Below are 21,565 nucleotides of genomic sequence, written 5' to 3'. Positions count from 1 at the left end.
CGTCTCCCTTTGCAGTGTGACTGTTAGTTACACGGAACTACAGCTGTGTCTACCATCACATAAGGGCTCCTTTCTTGGTCTTGAACCCCAGTAATTGCCTTGAAATCTTAGTGATAGTTTTCCCGGGTACCACATCCGGGGGGGTTACACCAAGTTTAACCTCATCCAACTGGATTTGGCTGCCATGTTTTCCTGGTTATTACGGGGACTTTCCTGGTTGAAGCCTAGTGTAGCCAGGAGTCTCCACCTGGATCCAGGCCCCACAGCTGGATTGATGAGTGTTTGATCAAGTCAAACCCTCTGATTCTTAACAGTTTCCTGTAGAACCCGCATTCCCAGTTCTATTGAGAGCTCCTCCAGGACAAAATGATGGCATTCGTTTTCTGTACTCCTCACTTGGGCAGATGACAGAACTGGGCATAAGGATTAACATGACAAATATTTACTTCTGCAACATAGAACAGTCTGTCTTTTCCCTATTGACACAATATGCCATTTCTGTCATAAGCCAAACTTCAAAAAAAAATTATAGGTAACTTTTAATGCATTGTCTTAATACAACAAGGAGCACACGCAGGATTTCTCTTGGTTCTTTGATTACAATTAATGTATTTTTTCAACTATAAAAATAATGTTTTCCCTTGTAATTCACAGTGACATACAGTTACAACTTTTCAAAAAAGGAAAGTAGCCCTCCTGAGCAACTAAAGGAGGAAATTTCTATCATCCAAAGTTTGGGCTACCGAAACCGTGCCAAAAGACTTCGACAGAGTGAACCTGAAAATCCTACCTTGGTAAAGCCATTTTCGTTTATTCTGGTAACATCTCTTTACTGAGCATTGTGAATTAGTGAATGTGCTAGATGCTCATGGATTTCTATAAAAAGTCAGTTAAGTAAGGTAAAATGGAAGCGGTGGGGTAAGTGTTCTAATGAACAAGAGTTAGAGTAGTTGAGAGGTCTGTGTACATCGTGTGGGTGAAAGACCTTACATTACAGGCCCTTGTCTGCTTTAGTGCTTTGTCCATTCTCAGGCTTGTCTAAAATAGCCACGAGGTCACTGATGGTTTTAAGCTTGATATTTTTTATAATAACCATCATATGGCAATTCTCCAGGCATGAGGAAGTATCTCCTATTTTAGTTTCCATGTAAAGTTGCCTGAAAAGAAAATCAGTTTTAACATTTGAAAATTACTTCTGCTTAAAAGGTGTAATTGTTTTTTAAAAAATGCAGTGGTTCGCTCGGTTGTTACTCTGAATGAATAATGGAGATCTCAATAATAGTTATTATGGTACCAGGATTCATTTTTCAGTAGATGTTAAAGAGCTCAAAAAGAAGAAGGAAAGCTTCATTGGAGTAATGTTGGGCTTTTTAAAATTCTTGATTGTATTGAATGGTTTTTATCCCCCCCTTTCTTCCGCCTCCCCCCCACTCCGGTTCAAGCTATTGTTTCTCAGTCTAGTTGTGTAGGACACAGCTCCCTGGCCCGTGCTGGTATTAGGAGCCTCGCGCTCCCTCCGGCTGAGGCAGCCGGTCGCTCATGGCAGCTCACGATGGTTGCCAGCCCACAGCAATACACGCCAACCTCCGGCTGCTCACAGCAGCCCAGCTCCAGGGAGAGCTGTTGTTCACAATCTTAGCTGTAGAGGGCGCAGCTCACTGGCTCATGTGGGAATCAAACCTGCAACCTCAGCGTTTGGAGCCCAGTGCTCCAACCACCTGAGTCACCGGGCCAGCCCTGATTGTTCTTAAGATTGCTGGGTTTTTATTATTTTCATTTATCCTTTTTTAAAATTTATTTTATCTTAGTTGCAAACCCTGTTATCAGATGTGATTGTAAATGTATACTAAATGAATCTCATTCCTTTTCTACAATATAAAGTATTAACTTCAAAATATGCTTTTCTTATACTTCAAAAAATTACACAGATAATACATATTTTATTTAGAAAAATTCAAAATAACAGAGAGGCATAATAAATCACATAACATACATTTTGGTGTGTAGTTTGCCAAGTGCATTTTCCTGGTATCATAAATTTTAGCTAATTGGTTATGGTCTATTTCTTTTGTCGGTGGCCTCGAGTTTCTCTTAGGGAAAATAAAATCAAAGAACTCGCCAATAATTGGTTGATCATTGTTTACTGCTTAGCAGGAAACCAGTCATAGTGTCCAGCTTTCTAACCTTGAAATTGTGAGATCTCTGAGGACAAAGCAACAGATACAATCTCAGAATAAGTCTGTCTACATTGAATTGGGTAAGAATCTCAGATTTTGTAAGTTTAGAACAATAGCTGCTGGATTCTTTATCTTACAGTTTTACAAAAAATCTTGGTCATAATTTACACAGTGGAAGGGAGCTTTGGGAAGTAAAAGAAAATAATTTTACTAGTTTTATGGTGTGTTTAGAAATAATGTAAAAGATGCGGTTCTCATCTTGAAGAATCTTACTTTATAGAGAGCAAAAGAAAGATGTCTAGTTATAAGTATGTGTAAATATACAGCAGGTCCTTAAATAATGTCATTTCTTTCGGTGTTGTTTCATTCTAACATCGATGAGATGCTGTAGGAAGTTAACTGTCATTTATATCAATTACTCTATGGTAAAATTGGTTTTGTTATACGTCGTTTCGCTTAAAGTCACAGAACCTGTTGCCGACGTTAAGGGAGGGCTTCCTATACTTTGGAGCGATGGAGAGTAGGTATAAGAAAGAACATGATGAGTTGGCTACAGATCCAAGATAAATTGTAATGACTAGAAAGACTTAAGAAAAGCTGAGCACAATCCAGACCGTTTTCTCGAATTGTTTTATCTTTTAGATTTTATCTTTTAGATATTTATAAGTGGAGAGAATGGCCCTTCCTTGGGCTCCCAAGTGCCACCATATGTTTACCATAGCACTTACTAGATTCTCTTGAAATTACCTGCATGCCTTTTCCACCTCTTAAAAGTGTAAGTTCCTAGACAACAGACGTGGTGTCATAAAAATAACCAAAATAATTATGATAGCAAATATTTAGGAGCACTTAATGTAATCCAGGCACTGTTGTATTTTACTTGTATAACATTTAAGATGCATGGCAAACCTCTGAGGTTATTATTTTACGTATTTTACAGATAAGAAAATTAAGAAATTTTGCCAAGATAGTAAAGCTAGTAGTAAGTAGCAGAGCTATGATTCAAATCTAGGAATTCTGGCTTCAGAGCCTGTGCGTATAACTACTTCTCTGTAATGCCTGACATGTATCATTGTGCCTTTCTTACTTGTGCCTAATCTTACTTTATAGAGAGCAAAAGAAAGATGTCTAGTTATAAGTATGTGTAAATATACAGCAGGTCCTTAAATAATGGAACTGCTGTATATTTCTTATCTATATAATGGGTGCTCAGTAAATGCTTCCTTTTTTTTTTTTTTTAAAGATTTTACTGGGGAAGGGGAACAGGACTTTATTGGGGAACAGTGTGTACTTCCGAGATTTTTTCCGAGTCAAGTTGTTGTCCTTTCAATCGTAGTTGTGGAGGGCACCGTTCAGCTCCAGGTCCAGTTGCCATTGTTAGTTGCAGGGGGCGCATCCCACCATCCCTTGCGGGGAGTCGAGGATTTGAACCGGCAACCTTGTGGTTGAGAGCCCACTTGCCCATGTGGGAATCGAACCGGTAGCCTTTGGCGTTAGGAGCACAAAGCTCCAACCGCCTGAGCCACTGGGCCGGCCCCCAGTAAATGCTTCTTGAATGAACATCTGTTTTGCAAAAAGTACATTTTTTGAGTTTAACCCTTTGAATAAAAATCCTTTGATTGATTTGCTATTTGGTGAATTTTTTTAGGATCTGATTCTTCTGAAGATACAGTTAATAAGGAAAATTATTTCAGGTGAGTCAGAGAGCCTTTGTCTATGACGCTGTATTTTTGTACTTAGTTAATATTAAGGATTGGTGTTTCTTTAGAATTATGGCATTGGAATAGACCATCTATTTTAATCCCATTTGATAGCTGAGAAAATACCCTTTTTGTCTGTTTGATTTCTTAGTAAAGAGTCCAAAAGAGTTTAAAATAACATAACTGCACAGACTCGCTTCCAGCAGAGGGTTCTGCTCTGTTCTATCTTAGATCCTCATGTACAGTAGTATTGACACAGTGGTAATTGTGGCTGATAGAAATATAGAGGACTCCATTTTTAATTCTTTCCTTCTTCTGTTCCTTAATTCCATCTACCCCTCCAACTTTGTCTACATAAATTATACAATCTACAGGCAGCCCGCAACTGTGTTACCTGTCAAATTGCTTTCCTTAGGAATTATTGCTTGACCTTCATATCTGTGATGGCTTGTCTGAACACTGATGGTGTCATTGCCAACCAGATTTTATTTGCAAATGACTTTTTCCTAATCTTTCAATTGAGAGGAAATGGTTTTCAGCCTGAAAAAAAGCACAGAACGCAGAGTTACAGAATGGAGCGTTCTTTGCGTTCCATTGGGATGTCTGCTCCATCTCATTGCTCCCTGCGTTTAGATCTTTGTTCTTGCATTCTCATTAGGATACACTTTTAAGTTTTGTGCTTTTTTGCTTTACTGTTTTTTGGCTATTGTTTGTCATTTAAGTGAGCTATCACTTAAGTTTTTATTCTCATTTGCATGTCCATAAAACAGTGTTCTATATTCCTGCTCTGATTTTTGTGACTGTGTGTTCTCAGTCTTTGACCATTGTATTTTGACTAGAAGTTACTAAAGGAGAGAGCACATTTCAAAAAGTGAATCAAATTGATCAGCTTATTGCTGATCGGGAGCTAAAATACCTGATCTTGCTCATTTGACAACTCTTGAAGCATATAACTAGGGTTTCTCATTAAGGCTTCTGTCTTTTCCCTATAGTGTGGGAGATCACGAATTGTTACAAACCACCCCTCAAGGAGCAAGGGCCGAAGCCAGTTTGAATCCTGCAAGAAAGGGTAATATGGCAAGTCTGCCCAACGTAACAGGCACTGAAGAGAGAATGGGAAGATGCAGTACTGTAATTAGATTATTCTGAAGACCATTTGGGACATTTATAATTCACAGCATCTCTTAGCAGAGTTAGAGTATTGCTGTTTCTCAGATGTTATGGTATACAGCCTGAACTATTTAAAAGGCACTAGACTGATGTGCTTATAATAGTACTCTATGTAACTGGTTGTTGACTTTTACATTTAATTGATATGTTTGTATTTTATCTTTTGCATACTGATATTTAAATATAGGAAGTATAAGTCTGCAGATAGAACAAAGCACTATGTGTCTGATGCTCAGACAGCCTGCTTTTAAATCACTGTTAGTGGTTGGGGAAATAGGTGTACTTTTTGAATAGGGGGAATTCTGAAATTAAAATTTTAATGATCTCGAGGGGAATTAATGTGACTCTAGATAAATAGGAACTAAGTGAAAGAGTATGAGCTACAGCTTCAGTATACTTGGTTGCTTAAGAGGTTAGTTTCTCTAACAATTTTTGCCAGTTATTTCATTTCCACTCCCAAGTTGTATTAAATACGTATTTTTTCATAAGTCCGTTGTTAATCACTTGTTGTTTTTGTATACTTTCAGCTGCTTGTGAGTTTTCTGAGGCTATAACAAATATTAAACATCACCAATCCAGTAATAAAGATTTGACCACCACTGAGAAGCATGCAGCTGAGAAGCATCCAGAAAAGTATCAGGGTATTTCTGTTTCAAACTTGCATGTGGAGCCATGTGGCACAAATACTCATGCCAGCTCATTACAGCATGAGAACAGCAGTTTATTACTCACTGAAGACAGAAGGAATGTAGAAAAGGCTGAATTCAGTAATAAAAGCAAGCAGCCTGGCTTAGCAAGGAGCCAACAGAGCAGATGGGCTGAAAGTAAGGAAACATGTAATGATAGGCAGACTCCCAGCACAGAGATAAAGGTAGTTCTGAATTCTGATCCCCTGAATGGGAGAAAAGAACTGAATAAGCAGAAACCTCCATGCTCTGACAACCCTAGAGATTCCCAAGATGTTCCTTGGATAACACAGAATAGTAGCATACAGAAAGTTAATGAGTGGTTTTCCAGACGTGATGAAATATTAACGTCTCATGGCTCACCTGATGGAAGAGCTGAATCAAATACAGAAGTAGCTGGTGCAGAAGTTCCAAATGAAGTAGTTGGATATTCTGGTTCTTCAGAGAAAATAGCTTTAATGACCAGTGACCCTCATGATGTTTTAATATGTGAAAGTGAAAGAGTCCACTCCAAACCCGTGGAAACTACTATTGAAGATAAAATATTTGGGAAAACCTATCGGAGGAAGGCAAGCCTCCCTAACTTCAGCCACTTAACTGAAAACATAATTGTAGGAGCATCTGCTGTAGAACCTCAGATAACACAAGAGTGTCCCTTCACAAACAAACTGAGGCGTAAGAGGAGAACTACATCAGGCCTGCATCCTGAGGATTTTATCAAGAAAATAGATTTAGAAGTTGTTCAAAAGACTCCTGAAAAGATAACTGAGAGAACTGACCAAAGAGAACAGAATGGTCATGTGATGAACATTACTAATAATGGTCATAGGAATGAAACGAAAGGTGATTATGTTCAGAAAGAGAATGATGCTAACGCAACAGAATCATTGGAAAAAGAATCTGCTTGCAGAACTGTAGCCGAACCTGTAAGCAGCAGTATAAGCAATATGGAACTAGAATTAAATATTCACAGTTCAAAAGCACCTAAGAAGAATAGGCTGAGGAGGAAGTCCTCTACCAGGCCTATTCATGCACTTGAACTAGAGGTCAGTAGAAATCCACACCCACCTAATCATACTGAACTACAAATTGATAGTTGTTCTAGAAGTGAAGAGGTAAAGAAAAAAAATTCTGACCAAATGCCAGTCAGGCACAGCAAAAAGCTTGAACTCATGGAAGATAAAGAACCTGCAACTGGAGTCCAGAAGAGTAACAAGCCAAATGAACAAATAAATAAGAGACTTACCAGTAATGCTTTCCCAGAACTAAATTTAACAAACATACCTGGTTTTTTTACTAACGGGTCAAGTTCAAATAAACTTCAAGAGTTTGTCAATGCTAGCCTTCAAAGAGAAGAACTAGAAGAGAACCTAGAAACAGTTCAAGTGTCTCATAGTACCAAAGACCTCAAAGATCTCATATTAAGTGGAGGAAGAGGTTTGCAAACTGATCAATCTATGGAAAGTACCGGTATTTTATTGGTACCTGATACTGATTATGGCACTCAGGATAGTATGTCATTACTGGAACCTGACACACCAGGGAAGGCAAAAACAGCACCAAATCAACATGTGGGTGTGTGTACAGCCATTGAAAACCCCAAGGAACTTATCCATGGTTCTTCTAATGATACTAGAAATGACACAGAGAGTTTTAAGGATCCATTGAGATGTGAAGTTAACCATGTTCAAGAGACAAGCATAGAAATGGAAGAGAGTGACCTTGATACACAGTATTTACAGAAAACATTCAAGGTTTCAAAGCGTAAGTCATTTGCTCTGTCTTCAAATCCAGGAAATCCAGAAAAGGAATGTGCAACAGTCTATACTCACTCCAGGTCCTTAAGGAAACAAAGTCCAAAAGTCACTCTTGAATGTGGACAAAAAGAAGAAAATCAGGGAAAGACAGATTCTAAACTCAGGCATGTGCAGGCAGTTCATACAACTGTAGGCTTTCCTGTGGTTTGTGAGAAAGACGAAAATACAGATTATGCCAAATATAGCATAAAAGGAGTCTCTGGACTTTGTCGATCATCTCTGTTCAGAGGCAACAAAACTGAACTCACTATTGGAAATAAACATGGAATTACTCAAAACCTATATAGTACACCACATATTTCTCCCATCAGGTCATCTATTAAAACTATATGTGAGAAAAACCTGTCAGAGGAAAACTTTGAGGAACATCCAGTGTCACCTGAAAGAGCAATGGGAAGTGAGAGCATCATTCAAAGTACAGTGAGCACAATTAGCCAAAATAACATTAGAGTAAGCACTTTTAAAGAAGGCAGCTCAAGTAATATTTATGAAGCAGATTCCGGTACTAATGAAGTAGGCTCTAGTATCAATGAAGTAGGTTCCAGTGGTGAAAACATTCAAGCAGAACTCAGTAGAAACAGAGGACCAGAATTAAATGCTGTGCTCAGATTAGGTCTCATGCAACCTGACGCCTGTAAGCAAAGCCTTCCTGTAAGTAACTGTAAACATCCTGAAATAAAAAGGCAGGGAGAAAATGAAGGGGTAGTTCAGGCTGTTAATGCAGACTACTCTCCATGTCAGATTTCAGATCACCTAGAACAACCTATGGGAAGTAGTCAGGTTTGCTCAGAGACACCGGAGGACCTGTTAAACAAGAATGAAATAAAGGAAAATGGCAGCTTTGCTGAAAGCGACATGAAGGAAAGATCTGCTGTTTTTAGCAAAAGTGTCCAGAAAGAATTCAAAAGGAGCTCTAGCCCCTTAGTTCATACACGTTTGGCTCAGGGTCACCAAAGACGGGCCAGGAAATTAGAGTCCTCAGAAGAGGACACGTCTAGTGAGGATGAAGAACTCCCCTGCTTCCAATACTTACTATTTGGTAAAGTAAGCAATACACCGTCTCCATCGACTAGACTTAACTCTGTTGCCACAGAGAGTCTGTCTAAGGAAAGAGAGGAGAACGTAGCATCGTTGAAGAAGAGCTTAAACGACTGCAGTAAACAGGTAACATCAGCAGAGGCGTCCGAGGAGCATCACCTGCATGAGGAGGCGAAACGTTCTAGTAGCTTATTTTCCTCACAGTGCAATGCATCGAGAGACTTGACAGCTAATACAAACACTCCGGATCCTTTCTCGATGTTTGACCCTCCTTCCATGCAAGTGAGGCATCAGTCTGAAAACCAGGAAGTTCTCAGTGACCAGGAATTGGTTTCCACTGATGACAAAAGGGAAACTGGCCTGCAAGAGTATAATCAGGAAGAGCAGAGTATGGATTCAAACTTAGGTACGCAAACCATCTGTTTTGTAGAAGTGAGCTAAATGTTTCTGCCTTTGGGGAAGCACATTTTAGGAGTTTTCCAAGTACAATTAAAGTAACTGCTTCTTAAACTTGAAGCATGTTCCTCCTGAGGTGCTTTTCCTTAAAATTCCTTCACCTAGCTGGAACGTCTCTATTGGAATGAGATTTGATGCCCTAGTTGTTAGTGGACTTGTAGTTTTGTTACGATTTCTAGAGGAAACCAGGGTGTCCCAAAAGAAGACGTGTAATCATTTTGTGTGACATGAAAATGATATTTGTCCTGCCCGTGGGAAGAACCAGATACAGCAAGTTGCAATATTTGCTGTCTGTTTTTACATCTAAACCTCTATTTTTATTATTATTTAAGATGAAACAGCATCTGAGTATGAGAGTGAAACCACCCTCTCTGAAGACTGTTCAGAGCTGTCCTCTCAGAGTGTTATTTTAACCACTCAGGTAAAAAGCGTGTGTGTATGTGTGCGTGTGTGCGTTTGTGTGTTGTCCATTACATTCAGTAGTATGCATGCTGCATTCATTCTTACATTTGCTTATATCACCCCATAGAATCAGTGGTATAACAGTTGTGTGTGGTACCTTGTCTCCTCAAATTAGATTGTAATCAACTGGATAGAACTCAGGCATGAACTCATGCTACCTTTTATTTTACACACATACCCACCCACCACCTAGCTCACTGCAGAACACTAAATACTGAATTTAATCAATAAGCTAAACCTTCAAATCCCATAGCCCTCTGTGGCAGAAACATGTATGAAAGCACTACTGTGTCAAAGGAGGGTCATGTATTCCATTTCCGCATACTAATGTGTTAGCAGTACAAATGAAGTCGTGGGGAACCATTTTCCTGGTAGGAGATGTGTTGTTGATGGGGACTTCCAAAGGAGACATCGGAGCTGGGCCTTGAAAGATGAGCAGAATTTTTCCAGGTGGAAAGAGAAGGGAGGCAGCAACTGAAGCAAAGGCTCAGAAACATGAAATGCCCAGGAAGCACAAAGTTGTCTTGTGTGACGAGAAAACAGGTCGTATGGGTGGTTTGGAAGAGAAATAAGATCAGGGTATGAGGGGCCTTTTGAATGCTATACTTAGGAATTTGGACTTTATCCTGAGGGCAATAACGAGTAATAATGACATAGTTTCAGAAAGTATTAACTTATCTGAGCAGTGGAATAACCACTAAGGTCTTTATGGAAGAAAGAGATATGATAAACATGGTTTTTAAGGAACTTCCACAGTAGAAAGCTGTATGAAAAGTAGAAATCAGAGTAGCATAGTGGGAATTAGAAGAGTAAGGCTAATTTGCGAAACATTTAAGAATTAGAATCAAGAAAACCTGGTAACCAATTTGGTTTTGGTCTCCCAAAGGTACCGTATCGGGCCACTTGCCTACAGGGGAAACCCAAAGGAAAGTTATCTAACTATAATTCTCCCATTACTATTTTTTCTGATTTTCTAACCTATTTAACGGCCACACAGAGGTTACACGTGACTGTAGTGACCAGTGCAGCCTCTGAAACGTATGGATGGATATCTGTGGTTTTGGTCCAGATTTACTGAGGCAAGCCCTCTTTTGATCAGTGATGGAACTACTCACGGGCGCCACATGGTGGCAGTGGTGCAGCCGGCGATGACTTTGGCAGCAAAACAGTCTCAGGGTAGCAGTGAAAGCCTTTGTGAAGCTGGGAATACATTTTCTGGTCATAAAAACCTGAAAGCTATGAGCTCAGTGTAGCAGGAGAAAGTAGATGGCTAGTTTTTAGTAAAGGGCAAAGTCATTTTCAAGGATCCGAGGAGGAAGACACAGAGTGTGAAACAATTTGTTTTTCCCCGGGGTTTGCTGGCAACCACTGTTGTTCCTTCTAAAAGTAATGAAGAAATGTATACTTTGGAAATCTCACTTCCCAAATACTTGGCTTATCAAAAACCTTAGACTTAGCAGATTTCTTTTTGAAGTGGAAAAAGACATATCAGGAGTCCCATAAGCAAGAAGAGCCCCGTCTCTTGAATTGGAAACAATAACTGTCCTTCCAGGCTTTCCTTGGGCTCTTTCTGTTGGATCCTTCCCTCTCAGGTCCTCTGAACTTTTCAAGGTAGCCTGATTCCAGCTAGAATGGCAGCACCATGGGGTCTATACCCCCAGTCTTACGATAGTATTGGACATATAATAGATGGTCAACAGATGGTTATTGAATGAACAAATAGATAAATGAATTAGTTCTGCTCTTTCTGTTAGAGACTAACTGTCCAACGAATCCCAGAAACAGACTCCTCACAAGCTAGAAACCAGACATTTTTGTATGGACTAACTCAAATCTCTTAGGAGCCTCGCAGTACTGAATCTTTGAAATACAGCCTATATAAAATGTTAACAGAGTCATTCATTTTAAATATCAAAGTGTTTAAGCACCTTAATGATTTTTTTTGTCCCCGAGCTTTAAAAGACAATAACCAACTTCAAAAGGACATCACAATAAAGCGAGTCTATTTGGGCGAGTTTGAGGAATTTTTTTTCCTCTTCTAACATCATTCTGAAATAATTTCATGGGCATTAATTGCATGAATATGGTTGGATTAAAAGGTATTCAGGCAGAACTCATAATTCTGTACTCGGTGATTTTAATTCCCATGCTAAAATTAATTGGTGTGACATATTCTTGCATTCTGGCAAATTTCTAAAAGAGTGTAACTTTCTCAGTGTCACTTTTTGTGTTTTCAGCAGAGGGATACCATGCAAGATAATCTGGTAAAGCTCCAGCAGGAAATGGCCGAACTGGAAGCGGTGTTAGAGCAGCACGGGAGCCAGCCTTCTAACAGCTCCCCTTCCATCATAGCTGATTCTTGTGCCTCACAGGACCTGCTAAATCTGGAACAGAACATGTCAGAAAAAGGTTTGTAGTGTTCAAATTATACGTAAGCAAAATTCTTCCCCTCCCTAAGCCTTTATCTCCTTCTGGAAAATGTGGACCTAGCATCAACATTTTATGATCCGTGCTCAGCATATATTTGCTGAGTCACTCCGTGGGTAATTTTAGAGCCTGCTTTCTAGTTCCTGCTCACAATTAATTTACCATTCAGAGGGACCAAGACAGTCATTAAGTGTCCTTGTCTGACTGAGTCCCCACAATGAAGAGATGCTATGGAGAACACGTAGGAAGTTGAGTATAGTGGGGGAGATTGGAAATAGGTGATCCCATCGTTTTTGAAAGTTTATAAAAAAACTTGGACATACTCTTATAACACAGCTGTCAGGTCACAAAACCCTATTTCATGTGCATTCCAGTTTATAGGAAGAGAGGCCCTATCCTTCAGGAACTGCACCTTAATCCACAGAAAGTCCAATTATGTGTCAGAGTCAGGTGGTTTATCACAACGTTATAGTTGTCAACAAGGCCAGATGGACCTCTGAGATGAGGCATTTGGCGGAACCAGGCAGGTGGAGTTGATCAGAACTGACTTCCTAAAAGAAGTGAGCACTGAGCTGAGGAATAATGTTGCATAAATGAAGGAAAGTAAGATGAAATTTTGAGTATTTAATTGGAAAGAGCACATCAGGCAGGTTTTTTTAATACGGGCAAATACAATACTTAGACAAGTAGATGAGAGGCTATGCACAAGCATGGGTTCTGCAGTGGGGACTGGCAGTTGTGGGGAGCCCCCCCGAAGTGTTCTTCACTACTTTCTCAGTGATACCTACTTAACGTTTAAGTTCCTTCATCGTTTCCTTCTCTAGTCGTACTGGGGGCCTTGGTGCCTTCCTTTGAGTCTTTCTAGGAACTCAAGTCTTAATGATTCAGAACTGTGGCCTTGATCCAGGAGTGTGCCTTGCAGTATTTTTATGTTCAGAGAGAAACACTAGCTCATGCACAGAGAAGCTAGGAACTCTGTTGCTATGGCAGTGGTTCAAATGTATTTCCTTAAATGCTTTCTTTGTAACTGTGTTTTCATTTAGTTCATCTCCCAGATAATGAAGCCCAAAGTCTATTCCCCAGCACAGTTCTCTTCATTGAGGTGCTTTTACCATCTTCAATCTAAAAACAGACTAGATTTTCAATTTTTTTTCTTTTCAGACGTTCCATTTTAATGCCTAGCTTATAAAATGTTATTGTCTGGCTTTGAATCTGTGTAAATCTATCTCATCTTTGAGGGTGGGGTGTTTATTCTTTCCTGAAGATCTGTAGACAAAAATGTTTCTTTGTGGCTTTTTGTTTTTGCAATTTCATAAATGTTAGGTTTTTATACATTCTGTTTTACTATGGATTTGAAAACCTTTTTCAAAATTTCTTCTGAATCTCTATATAAAACATTTTTGTTCATAGGTTTTACTTTATCCTTTGGAGTAAACTTATTCATTGTTTTAGAGTCTTTGTATCAAATGTCCTGCTGTCAGCATAGATCTGCCCTATTGTTTATCTAAGGGTCATTCCTAAAGCTGTATAATATTTCTGTGTAAATGTGTATACTTACCCATTATAAGTTATGTGTACCTCCCTCTGTAGATAAAGCTATTTCATATCAGGCATTTTGCCATTTTTTTCTCCTGGATTACCTGTCATTCATAAAGCAAACATTAACCATTTGTAAGATCATAGCCCGTTACAGCGGAAGTGATTTTCAGACACATCGGATCTTTTTTGTCCCCATAGTTCATTCCTGGAAGCACTTGTTAAAAATTCCTAGCCTCTTCCCCTGAAAATTCTGAATTAGCCTTGTAGATGGGTTATGTGCTTTTTAAAGCTGAATTTCATTATGAGTTCCCTATTTTATAGTTTATCATTTCTGAATATCTCTTTCCTTCCTCCCCAAATGTCTTTTCCTTTGATTCTCCCAATATTTTGCACGGTGCTTAGCACATGATAGGCAGCCAGTAAATTTATTAAATATCTGGTCTGGCTCATACTCCCTACCCATGAAGAATATAACATGTTAAGACCCCCAGATGAGGGAATGATTTAAGGGATATTATAGTATCGTCTCAGTACTTGGACTCTGGATCCCTGCATTTATGACATAAGGATTAAAGAAAAAGAAAAACAAAAGTTTTTCCGTGTTTTTTAGGTCTTGTTGAGTTGTTAAATTACAACTCAGATTAGCTTATTTTCTTCTTAGCTTGACCCCATTGTAGTAAAAAGTGGAAGTCATACACTATTTATTCAGGCAATAGAATAACCTTTTTTTTTTTTAAGTATGTGTTGCCAATTTGTTTTGGGGTTTTTTTAACTTTTATTTATTTTGAGTGTGTTTTTCCAGGACCGATCAGCTCCAAGTCAAGTATTAGTTGTTTCAATCTAGTTGTGGAGGGCGCAACTCACAGTGGCCCCATGTGGGGATCAAACCGGCAACCTTGTTGTTAAGAGCACCGGGCTCTAACCAACTGAGTTAACCAGCCGCCCCTTCACTTTTTTTTTTCTGTATCCCTTTCTAATGGTTAATTCTGTTTGATGTGATTCCTTAGAGACTGCATATAACCTTTTACTAATTATCACCTTGTATTTGGGGGGAAATGATACCCTTATTAAAAAGTTTACATACCCAGTTGAAAGAAAAACCTGCATGGTTAGATTTAGACTCTGCTTACTTTCAGCAGCTGGTAGCTCCAGGCAGAGTTCTTCCAGTTCACAGAAATTCACAGGTCCAGAAAAGATGAGCACAAAGAAAACGATAAATAATGCATTTGAAGATTAACTCAGGAAATCAATGATTATTTTCCCCCAGGCTACCCAGGGTCTTAAAGAACAGTGTAATTAACACAGCCCTTTTTAAAAATTTTTCTCCCACAATGTATGGATTTTAGCTTTTCTGATAAAAGCTCAAAATGAATTACAGTTGTCAGTGACTTTTTAATGAATAGAAGACATTTGTAATGTTTAAGTATTTGTTTTTGCTTTTTAAAGTTTTCTGCCTTTAAGCTACTTAAGCAGTGGTACAATAATACTTTTGGAGGAATTAATAAATAAAAAGGATGTACTAACATGTCAGAACTTGGCCTTGGGTCTGTTTGTGTTGTTTTCTCTCATGCCATTTCATCATTAGTTCTATGTATTACTTCAGGGTTCCTTATCAGTTGGCACCTTGGTCTTTTTATGTATATTAGTTTTTTGGTTTGTTTTTTCTTAGTAATTGAAAATGTGAAGCAAAATGTCACCTCTTTTTTCTTTCTTACCCGACCTCTCCCCTCTTATTTTCCCCACACTGAAAAAGCTCAAATCCCCATTTTATACAGTCTTTGATGTGGAGGCAGTAGGGATGGAAAAGGAAATGTGCTTTGTGCTTTCCAGTACTTTCTCTTCCCTATCATCTAAGGGAATTTGAGTATAATTTAGTTAGCTGTAGAGATTAAAAGAAAAAAAATCACTTCCTATTCTTGTTTCCTTATCATGTAGGGCCAAAAAATATAAATACATGATTTTTTCAGCCTTGTCTCAGTTGGGTATCTTTATTTACCTAGTCTTAAAGTGTTCCTATTATATATTTTTTAGTTCCATTTGGTGCTGGAACTCTTGTGTTTATAAAATTCTGTCTGATATACTTGCTTAAAAACCAATTTGATTGTCACAGAGTGCTGCTTTTGAAAAAAAATGGTAATACTCACCTGAATTATCATCATCAGAACAAAGCAATAAAGTAGATTTCTTTGTTTTTTCATTCCATTTACAGCAGTATTAACTTCAGAGAAAAATGGTGAATATCTTATAAGTCAGAATCCAGAAAGCCTTTCTGCAGATAAGTTTCAAGAATCTTCGGATATTTCCACTAGTAAAAATAAACAACCAGAAGTGGAAAGGTAAGAAGTAGTAAATGTCAAATCGTGGTATCTAAGTAACACCTTTACTTGTATCGAACACTTAATGTTCACTATTTTTCACCATACTTTCTCCAGTTTTTTGTACACAGCTATTTCTAACCTCTCATTGCTCTAAGACACTTCTTTCGTTTAACTGTATGTAGGCTTTTTGGACCCATACAAGGCATGAACTGCAACATGAGAAATGCACAGCACATCTGTGCATCCTTCTGAAGGGCAGAATAAAGCCTCGAACTAAAACCTAAACAAGTCTGGAGGCTGAGGGCAGACTTCTCCAAGGCAGCCCTTACCTAAATTGAAGTGTTTGCCTTTGTAGAAAAAGTTTAGCTTATTGGTTCACCCCAAGAAATATTCACAGGATCTTTCAGGGTATCTATTTAAATCACTATTGAGATAAGACTGTATAGTATTTTCTATTTTCAAAAATACTTTATCTTGGGCTCCTGGTTGGCTCAGTTGGTTAGAGCGCAATGCTCATAGCACCAAGGTCGTCGGTTCGATTCCCACATGGGCCAGTGAGCTGTGCCCTCCACAAGGAGATTGAAAGCAATGACTTGACTTGGAGCTGATGGGTCCTGGAAAAACACTGTTCCCCAATATTCCCCAATAAAAATTAAAAAAAAAAACAACTTTACCTAATCATTTGATTTTTACAACAACACTGAAGATAAAAGGACAAGTTCTGGACTGTTATTCCTATTTGATAGTTCAGGAAAGGGTCTTGGCCATTCGATTCCCACATCTCACCTCTCTAGGGAGGAAAAGGAAAGCATATTTATTGAGTTTCGACTCAGTATATGGATATTTTTACTTATCTTTTGGGGAGTAGTGACAGGTTGTCAATAATCTAATCACACCATCTTTTCCAAGGCTCTTGAACTAGACTAAGGATATATTTTTGAGGCTGGGGTACTGGCACGGGGGCTGGGACAGAGAATTTAAAGATCTGGCCTCCATGGGCACTAAACCCATGTTTACAGGTAGTGATATCATTGCCATGCTTTAACTAACCACCCATTTAATATTCAGGCCAAATATTACAGCTCCTTCTCCCCACCCCAGTGTACCCTAAGAGACTTCTGTTAAAGAACCTACACATTGATTGAACTTACTCCCTCTACTAGACTACTTGAGAACAGCAGTTTAGGTCTTGCTCATCTTTAATCCACAGGGTCTAGCATTAGTGCCTGACTTGTAGTAAACACCCAGTAATTGTTTGAATTAAGTAGCTTACCTGTGAGATTCTTTAAATCTATTGATAAGTATCTTATTTAGCAAGGTCCTAAACACCTAAAAGAGTAGAGGAATTACTGTGTGCATATTCTAACAATATTTTATAGCTGGCTTTTGTTTTTGGAATGATTTTGGACATTGAAAAGGCAGAAGATAAGGGATGATTCTATGTAATTGTGCTGAAATTGGGTAGAAAGAATGCCTGTGGCAATGTCAAAATTAGTCAACTTTCTATTTTCATGAGAGTCCTGATTCTAACACATCCATTGGGACTCAAGTGGAATAATGCTATAGAACTTGATTATGGCAGTGGATAATTTGCTGACATGCTTTTAAATAGCTAAAACATGTACTGCCTCAGACCAGACCCTAAGGGGAGATGTTCTACGTCAACCCTGACATGCTGGTAGACGTCATGAACCCAGGCTTCTAGGCCGTCACTCGGGTTCTTTTTGGCTAATCATTCCCAATCTCTCTGATAATGAGCTGTTTCATGTATACTTTGGCTGCCCAGGAAGTATGATTAGCCCTCTCAGGAGCTGTGATAATGGTTTTCTCCTTTCATCTCTGTTTCTAGGTCTTTCCCTTCTCAATCCCAGTTGTTAGATGATAGGTGGTATGTGAACAGCCATTCACCAAGTCAGAAGAGAAATTGCCCGTCGTCTCAAGAGGAGCTCATTCAGGTGACTGAGGTGGAGGGGCAACAGCTGACACGGTCGGAGGCCCAGGATTTCATGGAGCCGTCTCTTTTGCCAAGACAAGATTTAGGTAATATTTCATCTGCTCTGATGGAGAAAACACTTTTATTTTACTCTGAATCTTACCTGAAGATATTCCGCTTAATTAACTTTCAGGTGTACAATCTATCATGAATGCATCTGTTATACTTAAACCCATTTTTTAAAAAATAGCTTGAATGTTAATCCAAGTTTACTTGAAAATTATTGCAGTTGTTACTGGTTTAACTCTTTAACAGTTTTGAGGATGAGAGAGTCCTGGTGCACTCTAAATATTTTATTTCAACTGTTAGATAAGAGTTCTAGGACCCTAGAATAAATCTCCAAAGTAAGCTTTTATTTTACAAATTAATGAATATAAATGACTATATATTTTATGCCTTATAAATCACTTTAAAGGAATGATGTGTTTTATGGCTTGTAAATCAAAGTTTTAATTAGTAAAGAAAGTTTTAAATTAATCTCAAACACATTGTCATAAAAGATGCTCTTTGGTATCTAAATGTGGTAGTTGGCCATTTTAATTAATTAGGGTCATTTTAGGAATCTCATACATTCCACTAAGCTATGCTTGCTTGCCAATGATGTGACATTTTCTGAAATGTTTCAGAGACGATCTCCTATTTTTAATTTGGTAATGATATCAGATGATTTATTAAGTGCAAACGTTAATGATATCATGGATGAAGAAACAAAAATTGAGTATTTCTCATTTTTCAACCTTTTTTTCAATCCTTATTAAAGTACTATATGTTCATTGCCAAACAGTTGGAGAATATAGGTAATAAAAAAGGAATATTTAAAGTAGATAAAATAAATAAGACCTTGCGTTTAATGGATTCTAAGATGCAAATTTTTTTCATGGTAAGATTCTGAAGTAGAATAGCATCTTCTGAAGCATCTTAAAATCAATGGCATTTTAAAATTTATTTTACTTTTAGGTGCAATAAAAAACAAGTTAAAATTTACCATCTTAACCATTTTTAACTGTTCAGTAATGTTAAGTGTATTTGCATTGTTGTGCAACAGGTCTCCAGAATTTGTTCATCTTGCAAAACTGAAACTACCCCGTAAACAGCAACCCTCCATTTCACCTCCTCCCCATTTCCCACTCTGCCATCCCCTGGCAACCACCATTCTGCTTTCTAAGAGTTTGACTACTTTAGATACTGCATATAAGTGGAATCACACAGTATTTGTGTGTTTTTTGTGACTGACTTCTTTCACTTAGCACAGTGTCCTCAGAGTTCATCCATGTTTGTAGCATGTGGCAGGATTTTCTTTTTTTAAAGCTATTCATTCAGTTTTTAGAAACTATTATATGCTATATACTACATTCTCTTTATCCACTCATCCATTGAGAGACATTTGGGTTGCTTGCATTCTTGGCTATTTTGAATATACTGCAATGAACTTGGGTGTGTGCATTTCTTCGTTTTATTGTAATTAAGTGTAATGGGTGAAGAGTACTCCATTGGAACAGATGGGCCATAATTTATTTAATCTATTATTGCGCATTTAGGTTGTTTCTAAAACTTTACTGTTATAAACAATGTTGCCTTGAACATTCCTATGACTAAACTTTTGTATACATCTTTTATTTCCTTAGGATACATTTCTAAAGCTTGACTTATTGACCGAAGTGTAAACACACAAGGCTTTTGGAATATAATGCCAAATTGTCCTTTAGAAAATTTAAGCCACTTTGCACTTCCACCAGCAGTGTACTTAGTGTACCCATTTTTCTCTTAACCTAACTTGATCTATCTTTTTAGTTCCTAGCACAGACTAGACATTGTAATTCAAGATTCGTTGTCATGTAGATTAAACTTCTTCCCCGATTTCTTTCAGAGGGAACCCCTTACCTAAAATCTGGAATCAGCCTCTTCTCGGATGAGCTTGAGTCTGAACCTTCTGAAGACAAAGCTCCAGAGCCGGCTCATGTTTACAGCGTGCCAACTTCAACCTCTACCTTGAAATTACCCCAATTTCAAGTTGAAGAATTTGCCAAGAGTCCAGCCGCTGCTCATACTACTAATATTGTGAGAGAGAAAAGTGTGAGCAGGGAGAATCCAAAAGTGATATCTTTAACAAAAAGAGTCAGCAAAAGAATATCTATGGTGGCATCAGGCTTGACCCCCAAAGAACTTGTAAGTGTATCCATCCATATGTATCTTCCTAAGGACAGAGACTTCATTGACATGCTGCAAATAGTTTTAAATAGCTACTAACAATGAATAAAACCTACAGGAAGAAATTTAGGAAACAGGCACAATTCTATGTAATTTAATTTGTTACTAATTTCTGAAAAATTTGGACCTAGATAAAGCTATGGCATGGATTACTTTGTATATATTTACTAGGGGTAATCAAACAATAAGTGAATGTTTAAATTTTAAAAAATTATTACAGTAAAAGACACATTGCCATTAATCCCCTTCAAAATATTCCCCCTCGCTTCGAACACATTTATCATATTCTTGCCATTTTCTGAAGCAGTTCTGGAAGTCCTCTTTCATGAGTGTCTTTAATTGCACTGTTGCGGCTGCCTGCATGTCCTGAATCATTCTGACTTTGGGGAAGAGCCAGGAGTTGCACGGTGCCAGATCTGGTGCTAGGTCCGGTGAATGAGGTGGATGAGGACACACTGGAATGTTTTTGGGGTTTTTTTTTAATCTTTTTTTTTTTTTTAAGTTTTTTTTTTTTTTTTTTTAAATTGGGGAAAGGGTACAGGACTTTATTGGGGAACAGTGTGTACTTCCAGGACTTTTTCCAAGTCAAGTTGTTGTCCTTTCAGTCTTAGTTGTGGAGGGCACAGCTCAGCTCCAGGTCCAGTTGCCGTTTTCTAGTTGCAGGGGGCGCAGCCCACCATCCCTTGTGGGAGTCGAACCAGCAACCGTGTGGTTGAGAGGATGCGCTCCAACCAACTGAGCCATCCAGGAGCTCAGCAGCAGCTCAGCTCAAGGTGCCCTGTTCAATCTTAGTTGCAGGGGTGCTGCCCACCATCCCTTGCGGGACTGGAGGAATTGAATTGAACTGGCAACATTGTGGTTGAGAGCCCAAGCTCCAACCAACTGAGCCATCGGGGAGGCAGCTCTCCTCAAGGTGCCGTGTTCAATTTTAGTTGCAGGGGGCAGAGCCCACCATCCCTTGCGGGACTCGTGGAATTGAACTGGCAACCTTGTGGTTGAGAGCCCACTGACCCATGTGGGAATCGAACCGGCAGCCTTCAGAGTTAGGAGCACGGAGCTCTAACCGCCTGAGCCACCGGGCCGGCCCTGTAATGTTTTTATTTGACAGAAATTGCCGTACCAGAAGCAGTGTGTGACATGGAGCATTATCATAATGGAGTATGATATATGACACACTTTAAAACATACCTTCTCTCAACCATAGTTCACACCCAACTGATTACACCGAACAAGTTGAAACTTGTCACACACTGTTACTAAAGTTCCACACGCTGCGTCCTGTATTAAAGATCCCTGCCTTTCTATTGGATGGCACTCGGCAGCAGCATGCACCGTATTTGTTGATCACAACAGGAAAGGCTCTGTGTCACACATCGCTTCGGGTCTGGCAGTGTCTATCAAATAAAAACATTATGGGGTGTCCTCATCCACCTTATTCACCAGATCTGGCACCGTGTGACTTCTGGTTCTTCCCAGAGTCAAAATGACCATGAAAGGTAAACGCTTTGAGTTGATTCAGGGCATCACAGCAGCTATGACAGCACAACCAAAGACACTCACGAAAGAGGATTTCC

General features: G+C 38.8%; 1 protein-coding gene across 4 annotated transcripts in view; it reads left to right on the top strand.

Moving 5' to 3' along the window:
• Positions 1-21,565, top strand: part of BRCA1 (BRCA1 DNA repair associated) — a 51,418-nt gene that overhangs the window by 14,578 nt on the left and 15,275 nt on the right. For 2 of the 4 annotated variants that reach the window (XM_033091588.1, XM_033091589.1), the window contains exons 6-15: positions 655-794; positions 2,152-2,257; positions 3,826-3,871; positions 4,870-4,946; positions 5,575-8,994; positions 9,377-9,465; positions 11,744-11,915; positions 15,682-15,808; positions 17,640-17,830; positions 19,651-19,949. In XM_033091588.1, the coding sequence (XP_032947479.1) occupies positions 655-794; positions 2,152-2,257; positions 3,826-3,871; positions 4,870-4,946; positions 5,575-8,994; positions 9,377-9,465; positions 11,744-11,915; positions 15,682-15,808; positions 17,640-17,830; positions 19,651-19,949 (4,667 nt within the window). The remainder of the gene's footprint in view (positions 1-654; positions 795-2,151; positions 2,258-3,825; positions 3,872-4,869; positions 4,947-5,574; positions 8,995-9,376; positions 9,466-11,743; positions 11,916-15,681; positions 15,809-17,639; positions 17,831-19,650; positions 19,950-21,565) is intronic. The other 2 variants (XM_033091590.1, XM_033091591.1) reach the window with 2 other exon arrangements.

Source organism: Rhinolophus ferrumequinum, chromosome 21 (assembly GCF_004115265.2).
Source record: "Rhinolophus ferrumequinum isolate MPI-CBG mRhiFer1 chromosome 21, mRhiFer1_v1.p, whole genome shotgun sequence".
NCBI lineage: Eukaryota > Metazoa > Chordata > Mammalia > Chiroptera > Rhinolophidae > Rhinolophus > Rhinolophus ferrumequinum.
Note: the sequence above shows the minus strand (reverse complement) of the source record. Positions and strands in the feature narration are given on the sequence as shown.